The following is a 15726-nucleotide window of genomic DNA, read 5'->3' on the forward strand; positions in this document are numbered from 1 at the left end:
AAACTTTATTCAGTGTTTTTACCAGTTGTAACCACCTGGTCCGTTTGTTTTAAAGAGGACGAGACCTCTGTGAATAATTTGGCTCCTCATAAGACCCTCCTTAACGTCTGAATCTGAAGTTATCAGAGAAAAAAAGGCGAGTACACATTAGCAGGTGTTGTGCCAACTGCCTGTCTCCTGTTTGTGGTCACCTGGTCTGTTTATTTTGGAGAGAAGGAGACTTCTGCAGATAATTCAGCTGCTGGTAAAAACCTCCTGAACAATGAACACTAAACGGCAAAGTTTCCACTGGTTGAAATCTGCGATCCTTATTGCTAGACACCACTAAATCTTCCTAAACCGTACACACTGCTCCCCTAAGGAAAACACTTGAGTAAATGTATTTAGTTCCTCTCCACCAAGCCAAATCTAATTACGGTGCAAAAGGTATGCATTACAAATCCAATTTGTATATTTATGGGGCAGTGTGTTAATGCTCCACACATGGCTGATGGTTCCCTCCACATTCGCTCACATCTTTAAAGCCAGTGAAGTGGTATTTTATCCCTCCTTGCTCACCTGCTTCTGTCCACAATATGCTGTTTTTGACGTCTCGTCTGATTTTTAACAGTTGCTGCTCCAGCTGGCTCCACCAAACCCTCTCTGTTACTCAAATCTTCCATTAGGTTGATTAAGTAGATCTGGATCACGTGTGGAAGCTTTTGCTAGAAAAGAATGTGGCAGCGGGAGAATATGATATGATTCATGTTTTTGGATTGCTGTGGTTTCCATAACACCTTTATTCAATCTCTCACAATTCCTGAGCAAATATTTGGTCTTTTATTCTTTGTCCGTATACATAAAAAAAAAAACTTACACAGTAACTTTTAATGAATTCTGGTGAATACCAAAAAGGTGTTAAAAACAGTAAAACAGTATGATGGCTTAAGGACACAAATAAACAAACAAAAAAAGTAGCTGTCAGAAGCCGTTACATTATGAAATACAAATCTCACGATTGAAAATTAACAGACCTATACACACCTTGAGTGCCCATTCTTACAGTTTGCTTTGCAGCTTGTGCTTTGGTCCAATGTCACTTGTTTGACCGCGTGTGTGCATTATTGATGAGATAAATAACACTGGGTGAGGACCTGTCTCTGGGATAGCTGGGAATAGTACAAGGACACTTTAAGACAAGAGTTAAACTAAGCAAGAGCACACATGCTTCTTTTTCCCCTCATATACAGACTGCTTTATATAAAAAGTGCATTGTAATGATATACATTGAATTGTTTAAAAAGTACTATATTCTCTTTCTGTGAAGCTGTAATAAATTTGTAGTGGTGTCACTGTTTCGTTGTGGCAGGCAAGAGTCTGTTTTTTAAGGGCAGGGACAGTGAAGGTAAGAGCCTGCAGCAGGATGCAGAAGGGTTGCCCTCGGTAACAATGTCTCCTGTGTTACCACTTCCCGGGGATGGGCACCCCGCATTCATACCAGCCCACGAATGGATGGGCTGTGCGTCGGCCAATAACTCCAAATGAGACTGGCTCCTGTCTGTAGGCGCGATAAAATCCTGCAAAACAAAGAAACGATGATGTTGTTAAGAATCATTTAAAGACATGTATCAGGAGGTTTGAATGCAGCAAATAGTGAGCATGTCTGGATATAATCGCTTTCTTATTTCTCTCCTTGACTTGATGGCAATTCTGTAGTCTTCAAGAGCCTCTTGCATCTGAAATCATGTTCTATATTCTTCTTATTCTACAATGAAGCCTGATGAAGCTTTTCTTCTCTGCTGTAGACCTCCATTGTTGTCAGGTCCACCTAATTTGAATGTCTCTTAATTAAGTGGGTGTTACACATGGTGATCAGCGTCATAGATATGGGTTAGAAGAGTCCTGCTACACCGAAACATATCTTCAGAATGTTGTTATTAGAGCAATAAATACCCGTTGGCACTGGGAGACGTGTCCTTAGGTTTCACTTTTGCTTTTCTTGAGTTAAAGCGCCCAAGACAAGGTGTTTAGGTTCAGAAAATACATCTTGGTTTGGCTCAAAATAAGTATGTGGCGTAGGTCAAGTGTCATAAATTACATATGTTGCGTGATATACACCATGTCACGTATTTAAAAAAAGGTCAGCATTTGCCTTTTGGTTTCACACGGGACCTGCGTCCTGGTTTCCTGGGAAAAAGTCCTGTGTTTGACCCATCCGCCTTCCCACCAGCCTCTCTATGTGGAAACTCTCACTCTTTGTACTAACATTACATCAGCTGACTTCCTCTGTTGCCAGGTAACAATAAAAAAACCCGACCATTTAATATGCTGATAACGGCTTTCTAAACACACTAGTCGGTGTAGCAGGATCCTTCTTACCCATATCTATGATGCCGTTATCCATGTATAACACTCACTTAATCAAGTGATAATATTTGTACCACATTTTGTCCAAAACTATTAAAAACACACCAATGAGCCACACCACTGCACTGGGTGACCTGTTCCTTATAATGAAATGGGCACTGAAGGATATTTTGAATAAGATCGCACGCACACCGACCTGTGAATATTCACTTGTGCACCAAATTTGTCTTATTCCGCAGCTAAAAATAGTCCCCAACAAATGCATCATTTAGTACAGTTTTAATAATGTTTACTTTAAAACTACAGTACCCAGTTTGTTAAGAATGTTACTGAGCTTTGTTGAAACAATATATATGTGACCCATTCAATGGGCTTGACGCTGTGTGCCACAAATAGGGTAGGAAAATCAGTAGCCTCATATTGGCAGATGACAAAATGTTAAGTTTTTGCCTTTTCACTGGCTTAGTTAACAATAAGAAAAATATTGATGTAGCCCAGTCTTAAAGGGGAAAAAAGGGGTCTGGTATGATGTCGAAGCACTGCAGCGTGCGACAGTGAAACAGACTACAGTTGAGCTACTGTATGTAACCACTCAGGGCAGGTACGCCCTGTCAATTTACCTCCATTTAAAGTGCTTGTTTTCATCACAGACAGGCTCAGATTGTCATTATGAGTGTTTTACAACATTACAGACAGGACACTACAGAGAAATGTGATGTTTTTCTGTACCTTTAGCTTGCTCCATTCTGTTTTGCGAACAAGTTTCGCTAATGAGAAGTCTGAGAAGTAAACTGAAGGGGCGCACCTGCCCTGTGTTGTTACACCATTGCTTGTTTTGCCGCTGCTGGCTGCAGCACTCTGTCTCAATACTAGACTAGTTTCAAAAATTGTTCCCATTAGTCACTTAGACACAAAAGCATGGAAAAATGTGATCCAGACTGAGAAATACCAGAGTAAGTATTAAAATACTGTGATGACATGGTGTGATGATATACTGTGACAATGTGGCGTTAAGAATGTAACATAAGGGTGCTTTCAGACCTGGAGTTGTCTTGCTTTGGTCTGAATCAGGGACTAATTTTGTTACAAAGTTGCATAATTGCCTAGAGTTAGTTCGTGTTCTCACGGCAGTATTTACAAGCGGACCAGATCAAATGCCTTGCGTGAGAAAGCTGCTCTTGATTGGTCAGAATTTCCATGTGGGACAAATCCAGGAAGTAAAGCAAACGTTGAAGAAGAGTACACTTGCAAGATAAATGTGACACTTTCTAATGTCACAATGGAGGGACAACTACGCAGGTTGATTTTAGCGCTGGTCATCGTGGACTATATTGCTGTCGTTGTTCATTTTAGTCAAACCATACAGTTTGAAAACGAGGCGCGGCTCCAACTAGAAAACAACGTTTTGATGCATTGGATGTGCTGAATGTGCATATTAAGGCAGTACAGGAGGAGGTGCACATTAATAATCCTCCAGGACTGTAACATGCTCATGTTTAACCCAAACAATGTGTCATGTGACTGCAGTTGGTTCAGATCGAGGTCTGAACACATTCTCACCATAAACAAACCGCACCAGAGTTCGTTTGTAACTGGACCGAGGCCACCTCTTCAAGAAGGTCTTGTTCCAGTTGTTTTTGTGTGCACCTGAGTGTGATTGCTGTGTTCACACCTGCCCAAATGAACCGCACTTAGGGGGCATTAAACTGAAAAGAAATAACGTTGACCTTTGGACTCATATGGGTCACAAATCCCGGTGTCCTGGGTCAAAGTCCTGTGTCTTTGTCGCTCTTTATACTACGTCACCTGACTTCCTCCTTTGTTCCCGTCATAATTACTACAGTCACTAGAGGTCGCTGCCTTCACTTAACTTGAATATTGGTTGCAATTAACTGCTTATACAAACGACCTAGTGTCATTTCTTGAAGTCCAACATACAGTACATCTACAGCATTCACAAGGTATGTTACTGAGAAATTAAACCCAGGCGGCAAAGAGTAAGCAAAAATATAGTCTTTTCTTGCGTTGAAAACATTGCTAAATAACAGCTGACTGAAGTCTTGGATGTCAAACACAACAACAAGAGAAAGTTTTCACAACACTTTTAACTACATTACCTCATTAGGCTAATGTAACTTTAATAGAAAAAGCCAACTACCAGTAAATGATCCTCACTGTGGTCCCAAGCAAATTTCAGGAACTCTCACTATGTACTGATATGACCTGAAACCACTAACTGCTAGGAAGTTACAGCATTAATCTAAGATGTTATGGTATAATTAGGAGAATGGTTTGCAGTAATGAAAAGCATGTGAGGTTTTGGGCCAAAACATGCAAAACCCTGGTAGGTCCTTTAACAAGTATTCTTTTAAACACTAGTGTGCGTCTGTATTCTGCACAGATAAGATCAATGCAGCTGGTCCATTAAGAAGCCGGGGAGCCAGACTGCATGGAAAAAATGATAATAGGTTAGGTCTACGTATCAAGGCCACAAATGTGCAACTTGTTTACCTTGTGCTGAGGGCAGATGATTTGATAGGTAGGCTGGACCTGTCCTCCCGTCCCTGTAGGAGTCCACAAACTGGCAGTGGTCCTCTCCTTGACCAAATGTATCTCCTATACTGTAAAATGGCTCTGTGGAGGGAAAGGGATGCAGTGGGAATCAAGATTAGGATTGTTTTAATGATAGCACTGGGAAAAGGCTGATTTGAAACAGAGGTGAAGTCGTACGTTACCTCTAAGACCATCTCCCATGAAGATCTTGTATCGCAGAGAGTTACACAATACGACTCCCACAAACTTCCTGTACCACGTCCGCTTGACATACTGGCTGCCCTTACAGCTGCTGTGGGCTGAGTTATACTTGAAGGTGAAGGGGATCCAGATTGGTTCTCCACCTGAAGAGCAGAGGAGGAGATGCATTATGTGATGCATAAACACATTATGAATACACAGAGGAAGGTGAGAGGATAAAGAGAATATAGTACATATTGTCTGTAAAGCCGAACACTAAAAACGATCTCTGATAGTACATCAAACTTTATCAGAAACAGGTGTAACTCTTATGGTCAGATATTAAATGGCAGATGGCAGCCAAATTCAGACAATGATTTAAACTTCGACTGGTACAAAGCGCTGAAGGGTTTAAGGGCCAGAATACATTTTTGATCCTTTCTGAACCTTTCAGACATCTCAGACCGTCTGGTGAGGGTCTGCTTCCTGTCTCCAGAATCAAAGCTAAAAATGAAGACACAGCGTTCAGCTTCTATGCCTCACATATTTGAAACAAACTCACAGGAAACTTCAGGTCCGCTCCAACTCTCAGTTCTTTTAAATCAATGTTGAAAACGTTTCTGTTTGCCAGTATCTAATTTGGGATTATTCGTTTATACCGTCTGCTGCACTGAAATTTGTGCTCTCCTGTTCAATCTGTTTTATTTAATTTAGCTTCTTTTCTATTTAACTTTGCCATTTTTAAAGGGTCAGTTCACCCCTAAAGCAAAAACACATATTTTTCATCTGACCTGTAGCGTTATTTATCAGTCTAGATGGTTTTTGAGTGAGTGTTGGAGATATCGGCCGTAGAGATGTCTGCCCTCTCTACAGTATAATGGAACTAGATGGCACTCAGCTTGATGGAAATGTGCATCTACTGCTAGCTAACTGACTTGACAGCTCAGCCAAGGAGGACGCCATTAATTTTTAAATGGTAAATGGACTGCACATGTATAGCGCCTTTTTAGTCTTCTGACCACTCAAAGTGCTTTTACACTACGTCACAATCACCTATTCACACATATTCACACACTGGTGGCTAAGGTACTGTGCATGGTACTATCTGCTACTCAATAGCCATTCCCACGCTCTACACACTGACAGACAAGCCATTGGATTTAGTGTCTTTCCCAAGGATACTTTGCCATGCGGTCTGGAGGAGCTGGGAATTGAGCTGCCGATTCGCTCTACCTCTGAGCCACAGCCGCACCGTTTACATCTGATACTGTCACAAGCATGAGCCTCTCATCCATGAGTAGATGCACACTTCCTTCTGCGCTGTGATACGGCTGGCAAGTGTCATTCCGTAGTAATAGTTCCTACATGAAACTGCTCACAACAAGGTCTGTCGATTATCTTGACTAACCGGGTCATGATTTCTGGAGAGAGACATTGCTGTTGTGTTTTTCAAATGTATTATTTTGGCGCTTTGAGCACCACAAGCCGAGTGCCATCTAGTTCCATTATACAGGAGAGAAGGCAGACATCTCTACAGCCCATATCTCCAACAGTCAGCAACTCACACCAAAAAAATGGAGATGGATAAATAGCACTACAGGTAAGATGAAAAATATGTATTTTATGATTTGGGCGTGAACTGTCCCTTTAAATTCTATTTATGTGTCTTGTGTTTCTTCTATATTTCGTCTTAATACATTTTCCTTCTTGAGGAAAAGTCTGGCAAGGATTCAGAGAGGGAAGAAGAATGACCTTTTCATATACTGTACGCAGTAGCAATCATAAGAGGGCTACTGATGGTAAATGGTTGAAGGTGAAAATCCGCACAGATTTATTATATGTTGTCATGTTGTTTAACAGAACGGTGTCTCTTTCTTTAAGACCTCAGCGCAGCTTCAGTAGCTCGTTGACCTTAAATTAGAGACGTGCAGCCGGCGTATGGACTTACCAGGTGGTCTTTCGATGAGAAGAGGATCGTCTGAAAGAAAGAATGCGATCATTTCACAAGGGAGGAAATACACACAGTCAGCACCGCAGGTTTAATGCATTCACCTGATTTTGTGAATGAAAAGACCCATAGTGCACATAATGCAGAGCACATCTGGAAGGCGGCTTTTACTGCAGAAATGGTTTTATATTTGAATATCTTGCATTGCAGCACAATGAATGTCACAGTGGTATTTTCGTTGCATACTGAAGAAAATCTAAAGCCAATTTAACTAAAAGTTGAACTGTAGTCAATAGGGCGTCTTAAAGTTTATCTTTGTAGGCGATGACAGGATACACACCTGATTCTGTGACATAGGTGAGCGTATCGCTGAAGGGTCCCAAACCAAACACATTCTTGGCCTGCACTTTGAAGTAGTACCTGAGTGAAAACAAACCACAACAGACGGATTCACTGGGAGATTTCGTAGTTAAAGTGTCATTCTGCCAGTGTTGTTGTGACTGGGTGAAGGTGCGGACAGTGTTAATGACCATAGCAGATGACTGGGCATGCTTCAGTCAGGCTGATTTAAGAGTAGTCTGTTTTATATTCGTATGAATCCAAAGTGAGCGCAGCACAATAAAATGGCTATTTGGCTCGTGTTGAAGGGAGAAGGAGGGAAGGCGAGTGGAGGGAGGGAGGGGTGAGGGGAAAAAGAGACATCTAGACAAGTGGAGATTAGCAGATAGGAGGATAGAACATAAGAGTGAAAGACAGAAAAAAGAAGGGATGTGGAAAAAGTAAAGCACAGGGGTACATACGCTGAAGGGCAAAGAATAAATTGGATGAAAGAGAAGAGTAGTCCTCAGACGAGAAAGTTCTCACAGAGCAGTGAGCTCACTTTGTCTTCGGCTGGTGGAGGAATTATAAAATCCTATCAGATTAAAAACAACACCGCCAGTGACAACTTGAAGAGTTTGCAAACTTTTCCACAGCAGATGTGTTTGTGCAAGTGTGTGTAATGCAGTATTGTCTGCATGTGTGCTCCCTCTCAGTCTGCAAGGTCGCACACAGTAAGTTCATGGTCTGTCAATCCCCAGCCAAAAACGTTCACCACGTACAGCCACGAGGCCTGGATCCAATCACCACAGCCACGTGACAACAGTGACCAAAATACATATCACCAGCGGAGACAGAGAGAGAGAGAGAGAGAGAGAGGGAGAGAGAGAGAGAGAGAGAGAGAGAGAGAGAGAGAGAGAGAGAGAGAGAGGAGAGAGGCAGCAAGGCAGCTGCAGAGAGATGATGTAATGAAAGAAGAAATTGGAGAAGATATTGGAGAAGGTAGAAAAAAAGAAAAAGAAAATGTGAGTCAGAATGTAAAAACAGAGAATAGACCACAAACGCTGCATCGAGCCAAACTGGCCATTTGAAACTTTCAATACAGAGATCGCCCAGCTTCATTCAGAGCATTGCTCTTCTTATCTTCGGATGAAAATCAATGTGGCAACTACTTACCCCATGTTACGTTAAATCCGTGAAGAAATCTTGCATGTCTCTACAGTGAATGGAAAGTCCAAAAATTGAGAAAATTCTTGATGAATTGAACTTAACAACAGCAAAACTTCATCAAATCATCCATTTGCAGACTTACAAACAACTTGTGCAGTGTGATCCAAGTCTAATTTATCCAGTCGTATGCCCTATGCTTCCCAACAGACAGCCCTTTCTGACAAGGAGCCAGACTCCATTGATAAAACCAGTAATTTTACCTCACAGAACACAGGAGCTGCTGGTCGACCGCTACTTCCATCGTTAGGTTGTTGTGTTATTTTGTGATTTTGGTCAATCCAAACTAACCCTTTGAAACACCAAAGTCACACAAAAAAACACAAATTAACCAACTAATCGAGGCAGCGGTAGAGCAGCAGCTCCTGCGTTCTGTGAGGTAAAATTACTCATTTTGTCAATGGAGTCTGGCTTTGAAGAGAGCATAGACAAGTTTCACCTTTAGTTCATTTTCAAATAGTAAGGTTTTAGCAAAAATGCATGAGTTTGGGAAGTACTGAGCATAAGCCTGGATAAATGAGACTTGGATTATACTGTACAAGTTGCGTAAGATTTTGTAAATGGATGTTTTGCTGTTGTTTAATGCAGCCTCCTTTTACCCCAATTCATCAAGAAGTTTCTCCGTTATGGGATTTCCTGTTCACTGTGGAGGCATGCAAGAAAGTTTTTTTCACAAATTCAGTGTCAGGGTTTGAATGTGATGTGCTGTTCTCCTCTTTTATTTTGAAACTCTGTTGTTTGTCTCTCCATGTCCTGTCAAGTTTCCCGCCACCCTGATTGTCTGATTGCTTTCACTTGTGTCTCATTATATCCCCTCTATATAAGTCTGTGTCTTCCCTTTGTTCTCTGATAGATTGTCTTGTCCTTCATGTGAGCTTTCTGGTGTTCGTCCTAGCATGTATTCCTCGTGAGATTGACCTTTTTCGTATTCAGACCAGTGAGTTTTTGCCTGTTGATTTGGTTACCTCTGCTTGTGCTGACTGCCTTTTGTGTACTGACCCCGACTGTGTTTAGGAACCCTGAACTTTGGATTGCGTCTCAGTCTGCGTTTGTGAGTCTACCCTTGTGTCTGATATTCAGCGTAACACATGGTGAGTAATTTATATACAAATGGTAATTAGGGGGGTGAAGTATTGCTTCAAACAATGACATGCATCTCTATAAAGATCCAACGTGTAAAATCATCCAGTGGGATGAGTCCTGAAAATCACTACATTTCAGTTTACATGAGCAGAAAAACTCATGGATCCGCATGTGAGTGTACATACATCTGTGTGTGTTCATTACTATAGTAGCTCAGTGGTTCTGGCAGCCAGAAGGAGCCTGCAGCATGGGAAATGCCAACCCTGTCGCAGAAACCATCCCAGAATCAACCGTAACCACGGGAGGCACACTATCATGAATACAAACTGGTTGTCAGGGAGGGAATCCCTCTCTGCAGACTGTTGGAAAACTTTACCCAATGCACGCAGCTCTGTTTGTGTTCAGCAGCAGGTGTTTGGTTACCTAAAGCCCGAGATGAGACACCTATCATAACACCTCAAGCAGATTTGCGCCTCCAACGTGCAAGAGGATACTTCTATCCTTGATGAACTCACACATCTGAAAGTGGTTTTCCACCAGATTGTAGTATGACATACAGCTTGCTAGCAGTTTCACCTGTCTGACATTTATTCAGCTGTCTTCCAGTGCTTCATCGGGATGTATTTAGCCAGTGGTAGAAGACCATTTGTAGTATCTAACTTGCATCATAAACTGATAAACAGATATGCGCCCATTGTGATCCTTAAGCCCCACGTGAAATCGATCAAACAGTATATCTGCTAAAACGCTACAGCACAAACTTTTACCTGCATAATTTATACTTTCAAGCAAAAGATGTTTTATGCACAGCGGTAAACGGAGCAAAAAATAGGTTTTTGGGCAACAGCTCTCCCTTCCTCTCCTGGGTCCACATGCTAAGAGCTGTTTCCATGCATTTATTTTAAAAAGCGTAACCCGTGTCTCATAAGACAGAGTTTTGGAAACACGCTCTAATAACTGAAACAGACCGAGGTGACGGTATCCGTGTGGAAGTGTCAGATAATATGTGCTGTTTTAACGTTCCACTGCATTTTCCAAGCCCTCCACAGAGTTTTACAGCATGTCACATGTTGGTGGAGAATCAAATGTGTTTCCTAACCTGCTTCTATTTAGCCAAACTGATTTACTTCACTCTGAGGGTTTTACGGATCTCTTACACAAACATTACAGTATCAGCGTCCAACTCGCACTCTGCTCCCATCAGCGTCAGCCTGGTCGGATATCACAATTGGAAACATATTCCTACATAAACATGGAATAATACATGCACACAAACATCCAGACAGATGCATGTTCTGTGTACTACGCGATGACAGGACTATGATATAAACATTCAGCCGCAGCCAAGCACCTGCAGCAACCTCGCCATAAACATTACATGTAGGTCAGGGTAAAGGATCATGCAGCCGAGCATATCTTTGCTTGTAAGTTCAGGTTCACTTTTTCTATGACTCCCATGTGTGAGATGATGCCATGAATCACTGTGTGTTTTGTACACATGCATATACAATGGTATAAACACACACAAAAGGTGATGATGTGTTACCTGGAATTGGGCTTGAGATTCTCCACAGGCAGGTGTGTCCCGCTGGAGGGTCTGGAGGACCATCTGTTGTTGAGAACGTCGTCATATGAGGCACTGTGGACCATGTAGCCTGCAGGGAATGATGCAGAATAAAAGAGCAGACCTTATTAGTTGATTATAAAATTTAAAATTATTGTAGTAGATGAAAAGTTAGAAATGAAGACATTGTCTATGTTTATATCAAATTACATTAAACAATATCCTGAGATTCAGCATTAAAGGTACTGTATGTAACTTTATACATGTATTAATCATTTTTATTGCCAATGGATGAACAGGTTATAATGAAACTTAAAAACTGAGACTTTCCAAGACTTTCTTAGTTGCCCTTAGCAGCCTTCTGGGCTGACTTTTATGTGAAGGAACCTGGCCTTTTTTTCTGGGACAATCCAAAGGATGTGACATTATTCACGTTCCCAAGAGCCTTGTCTCTCTAAAGCTCCACTATAGCGCTATAAGTTTGCAACAGTAGCTAACGTTAGCTACGAGAGTCTGCTAACTTCAACAAATGACCTGCACTGACCACAACACAGTCCACACATGATGTTTCAGTTATATACATTTTGCAGCAGCAGCCTGGCAAAGACAGACATTCCCTTAGTGTCCTTTGGCACCTGAAATAGAGTACTCCAGGTGTGACGTTTTTCTGTAGGCCGACACGGAAGTTAGTGTCGCCGTGGTTCCCTCAAAATGCCTGAGATTATTTCCATTGGATTTTCAGTTATTGCAGAAATACTGACACGTTTTGTTCAGCAAAAATAACCTTCATAAATAAACACAACTTTTTTTGATTTTTGAAACCTAAATTAAATCACCAGAATTAAAAAGCTATTGTTAGGCTACAAACAAACTACACCACAGTCGTATGACTTAACGTCACCACCACAAAGAGGCTGTAAAGCCACGTTCGGCAAGATGACGTTCTGTAGTTTCATTTAGAAACTTTTTAGCAACCGTCCTTTAAAGACACATAAAATTTTCTGTCTCTTGAGCTTGTATTAACCACAGACCTTATTTCGGGCATCTTAACAAAAACCCGTTTAAAAACCCCACTGACGTTTTGACGACGGAACCAGGAATTGTAAAATGCTAACTAATTTTTGGGTTTAGGATTCATTCCTCTATTTAGCCAGAGAAAGACCAAGCTCCCGATTGTAGAGGGTCTAATCCTAGACTGCCCAAGTCCCCACCACATCAGCAAACTTTATGTTGCTGCTGTTGCACAGATTAGACACCCTGCTGCTGCTGGCCACCAGCCTACTGTGAACTCAATGGCGGTGGTTGGACTGGTTGAATTCAGGTTGCTACAGCAGCTAAGGTCCGAACTGCTGTCCAGTCTCCTTCCGGGGAAATATTGCCTTAGCACCAGGAAGTGAGGCAGAGGGTCCACAGGCTGTACTAGCTAACTAACTCTTGTTTGCCAGAAAATCCATCAAATTCAGTGCCCCCTATCATAATCTCAGTGCCCCCCCAACATTAGAAATCCTAACATTAGAGGTACTGACGAGTAAATATATTGATGTATTGTGGCTTTAGCTGGCCTTCCTCAGTTGCTCTTGCTGAGGTTTCTACCATTTTTTTTTCCTGTTAAAGGTTTTTTTTTTTTCAACATTTTTCCTTATCCACTGTGAGGGTCCAAGGACAGAGGGATGTCATACGTTGTAAAGCTCTCTGAGGCAAATTGGGATTGTGATATTGTGCTTTATAAATAAAATTGAATTGAACTGAATTGAAATTGAACCTTTAAAGGAATACTTTCACAAGAGTTGGATGATACAGTCAATATCACTGTCTATAAGGTAAATATGAAGCTACCACTAGCAGCAGGTTAGCTTAGCGTAGCACAGCTACAGGAAACAGGGGGTAACAGCCACCCTGGCTCCGTCCAAATGTAACAAACCCACATGTCAGCTTTTTTACATGGACTTGGATGACCCATGATTTATAAAGTATCAAGATTTGTTTTATGCTTTCAGTCCCTTTGTGAGAGTAGGTGGTCCCCCGTATACATCTAACTGACGAAAAACTGCTGCCCTGGCATCTTCTGTAGCTCATGCTGACTGTCCTCCAACCTGCCTGTCTGTTTTCTTCTTCTTCTTCTTAGTCATGCAGACTAATCCTTAGAATCCGGTAAGCAACCTCAGGTCACGCGGCTCCCGATCATTCATTTTAAAACTATGGAGACCAGCTCTGCCGCACATCAAACTACCAACTGTTTCTACTGGACTTTGGAGTCTGAGTTTCTATTTTTACTGGAGGCACACCAACACAGCTGGCTGCTGACAGGAGAGAAGGGAAATACTAGCTACTCTGTTTTTCTTCTTTTGGTTTTTCAATGCCTCTTCATTCTACATTGTTAAACTGGGGCTTGATAGAGTGGTATATAGACTGTTGCCTACTCTGTCTTTTTCTGCTTTAGGTATGAATGTATGAAATGTTTCCCAAGGAGTTGGTCCTTTGAGCCAAGTGCAACACTTATAATACTCAATGAATAATGTGTATATTTGGCCAAAAACCTCTAAGCAAAAGGTCCTGAAAGCATCTGAGTAAACTGAACCAGAAGTTGGGTTCAGGTAAAAACTCTTGCCAATGTCCCTCATCTCTTGAGTCCACTTGCTAACAGCTGTTTCCATGAACTTGTTTTGAAAGCCGTGACCCAGAACTCGTAAGACGTGGTTGTGCAAACACGCCCTGATAACTAAAACAGCACCTTGTGAGTGTATCTGCATGTGTGAACTGTGTCTATCAGACAATGTCCACTGTATTTGCAGTATATTTCTCGGCAATACTACAACACTAGAGTTTATGAGGAAATTCACAGTTCTCAGAGTTTTGGCCAACTTATCTTTTATATCATTCGTACCACCAGCACAGCACACTAGCATCACTAAACTTAATAGACGTTAGCATCTGGAATGCAGCGTGGTATTTTAGATCAAACGAATTCACAGAGGAAGTATTTGAACTGGGGGGAAAGTAGTGATTAGGTGCAAAAACGTCTAGACAAATTAAGTCAGAAAGTGCATTTCAGTGTTGCAGAAAGTGTCAAGACGGTGTGTGAGCAGAGACGAAACACCAAGGAGAGCAGATGGAAAGAACGAGGGGAAGAAAACACCGGTGACAGACCCACTATCTGTTTTACACATCAGTGGACGGACCAGCCCACAGCATGACCAGGAGCTTGTGTTTCCCTGCCAAAGAAAACGCACTGCCTCTCAAAGCTGGCCAGACTGCTACCTCTGATAGTCCACCACGTCTCATACAGTATGCTGTTATCTTCGCTCCCTCCTCTGTCCCTTTTTTCCCCCCATGTGTCACTTTATAGGTCAAAGGAATTTCGGTTTTCCCTGAGAAGCTCTGCATGAGCGGAGGAGCCGTATTCCATGTGTTCACCACAGTGTGTTTTTTCGTGATTTATTCGCAGTAAACTGCTGGAGCGAGTTCTTAAAGTCTGAGTCAGGAGGGATGCTGGTAACATGTTAAGACCTAAACCACAACAGATGAAAGGCTAATGACACAGAGATCAAAAATAATAGCAGACATAAATTCAGATATGTGTGGACTGTAATGTTTTGTCCAAAAATACATGAAACAAAATGAGTGCCACGTTTTTTATTCTGCAGTGGTTTAAGGGCACCCGACTGGAGAAATAACCTCATCAACTGTTTATCTAGCTGAACCCACTCCAAATATGCATGTAACAGTAGTGGGTGGAAACACACAGTAATTTGAATTTTCTTTTGCCAGTCCTCCAGAAATTTCATACAGATTTGGGATAAATCTGACTATTGACAGTTGGAACCATAAATTCATCCCTCCTGGAGAACACAGCTGAGAAATTGCAGACCAAGGCAGTCCACTGTATGAAACCAACAAACAACAAAACCAGCTGTTTTTTAGCCAGACTTTGCTGTGTTTCCAGCGGCTGTTTAGCCACCAAATGTAAGTGTTTTTTAGCAACCCGTTGCTGTGTTTCCAGCTGGCAAAGTGCCACAAAAAACAGGTGTTTTTTACACAGACATTTCTATGTTTCTAACAGGAATTGTGCCTCCCAAACTATGTATTTTAAGCTAAAACATGATCTTTTTCTAACTATAACTAAGTGTTTGTGTGCCTACACCTAACCACACATTAGCCTCATTCATTCATCCATTAATTTTCCATAACCATGGAACCTTATCCCGTTATTCAATTCAGAGTATTGAAGACCACATTTACTTGGCATTGTTGAGAATCCCTAATTTAAAATAGAGAGGCCCAGATCATTAGGGAATGGATTCGAATGTAGCAGACTTGTCAGCCAAACATTTATTCTGTGAACTCTACTCCAGCATAGTATAACAAAAATAGGTTTTAAAGGCGCTGTATGTAAGAATGTGGCCAAAACGGTTACTGCACTCAAATTCAAAATACTGCCGCGAGTCGTGCCCCCCCCCCCCCTCCCCTACAGATTTGAGGTTACTGGACAGTGGCACGCTGGAGACTG

General features: G+C 41.7%; 1 protein-coding gene across 1 annotated transcript in view; it reads right to left on the bottom strand.

Annotated features, from left to right (window-relative positions):
• Positions 1–781: 781 nt before the first annotated feature.
• Positions 782–15726, bottom strand: part of fndc1 (fibronectin type III domain containing 1) — a 59643-nt gene continuing 44698 nt past the window's right edge. The window contains exons 17-22 of the mRNA XM_050058225.1: positions 11202–11310; positions 7368–7447; positions 7028–7057; positions 5082–5243; positions 4858–4980; positions 782–1556 (exon numbers count right to left, since the gene is read on the bottom strand). Of these exons, the coding sequence (XP_049914182.1) occupies positions 1441–1556; positions 4858–4980; positions 5082–5243; positions 7028–7057; positions 7368–7447; positions 11202–11310 (620 nt within the window). The 3' untranslated portion in view covers positions 782–1440. The remainder of the gene's footprint in view (positions 1557–4857; positions 4981–5081; positions 5244–7027; positions 7058–7367; positions 7448–11201; positions 11311–15726) is intronic.

The sequence above is a fragment of the Epinephelus moara genome, chromosome 12 (genome assembly GCF_006386435.1).
Source record: "Epinephelus moara isolate mb chromosome 12, YSFRI_EMoa_1.0, whole genome shotgun sequence".
NCBI classification, from domain to species: domain Eukaryota; kingdom Metazoa; phylum Chordata; class Actinopteri; order Perciformes; family Serranidae; genus Epinephelus; species Epinephelus moara.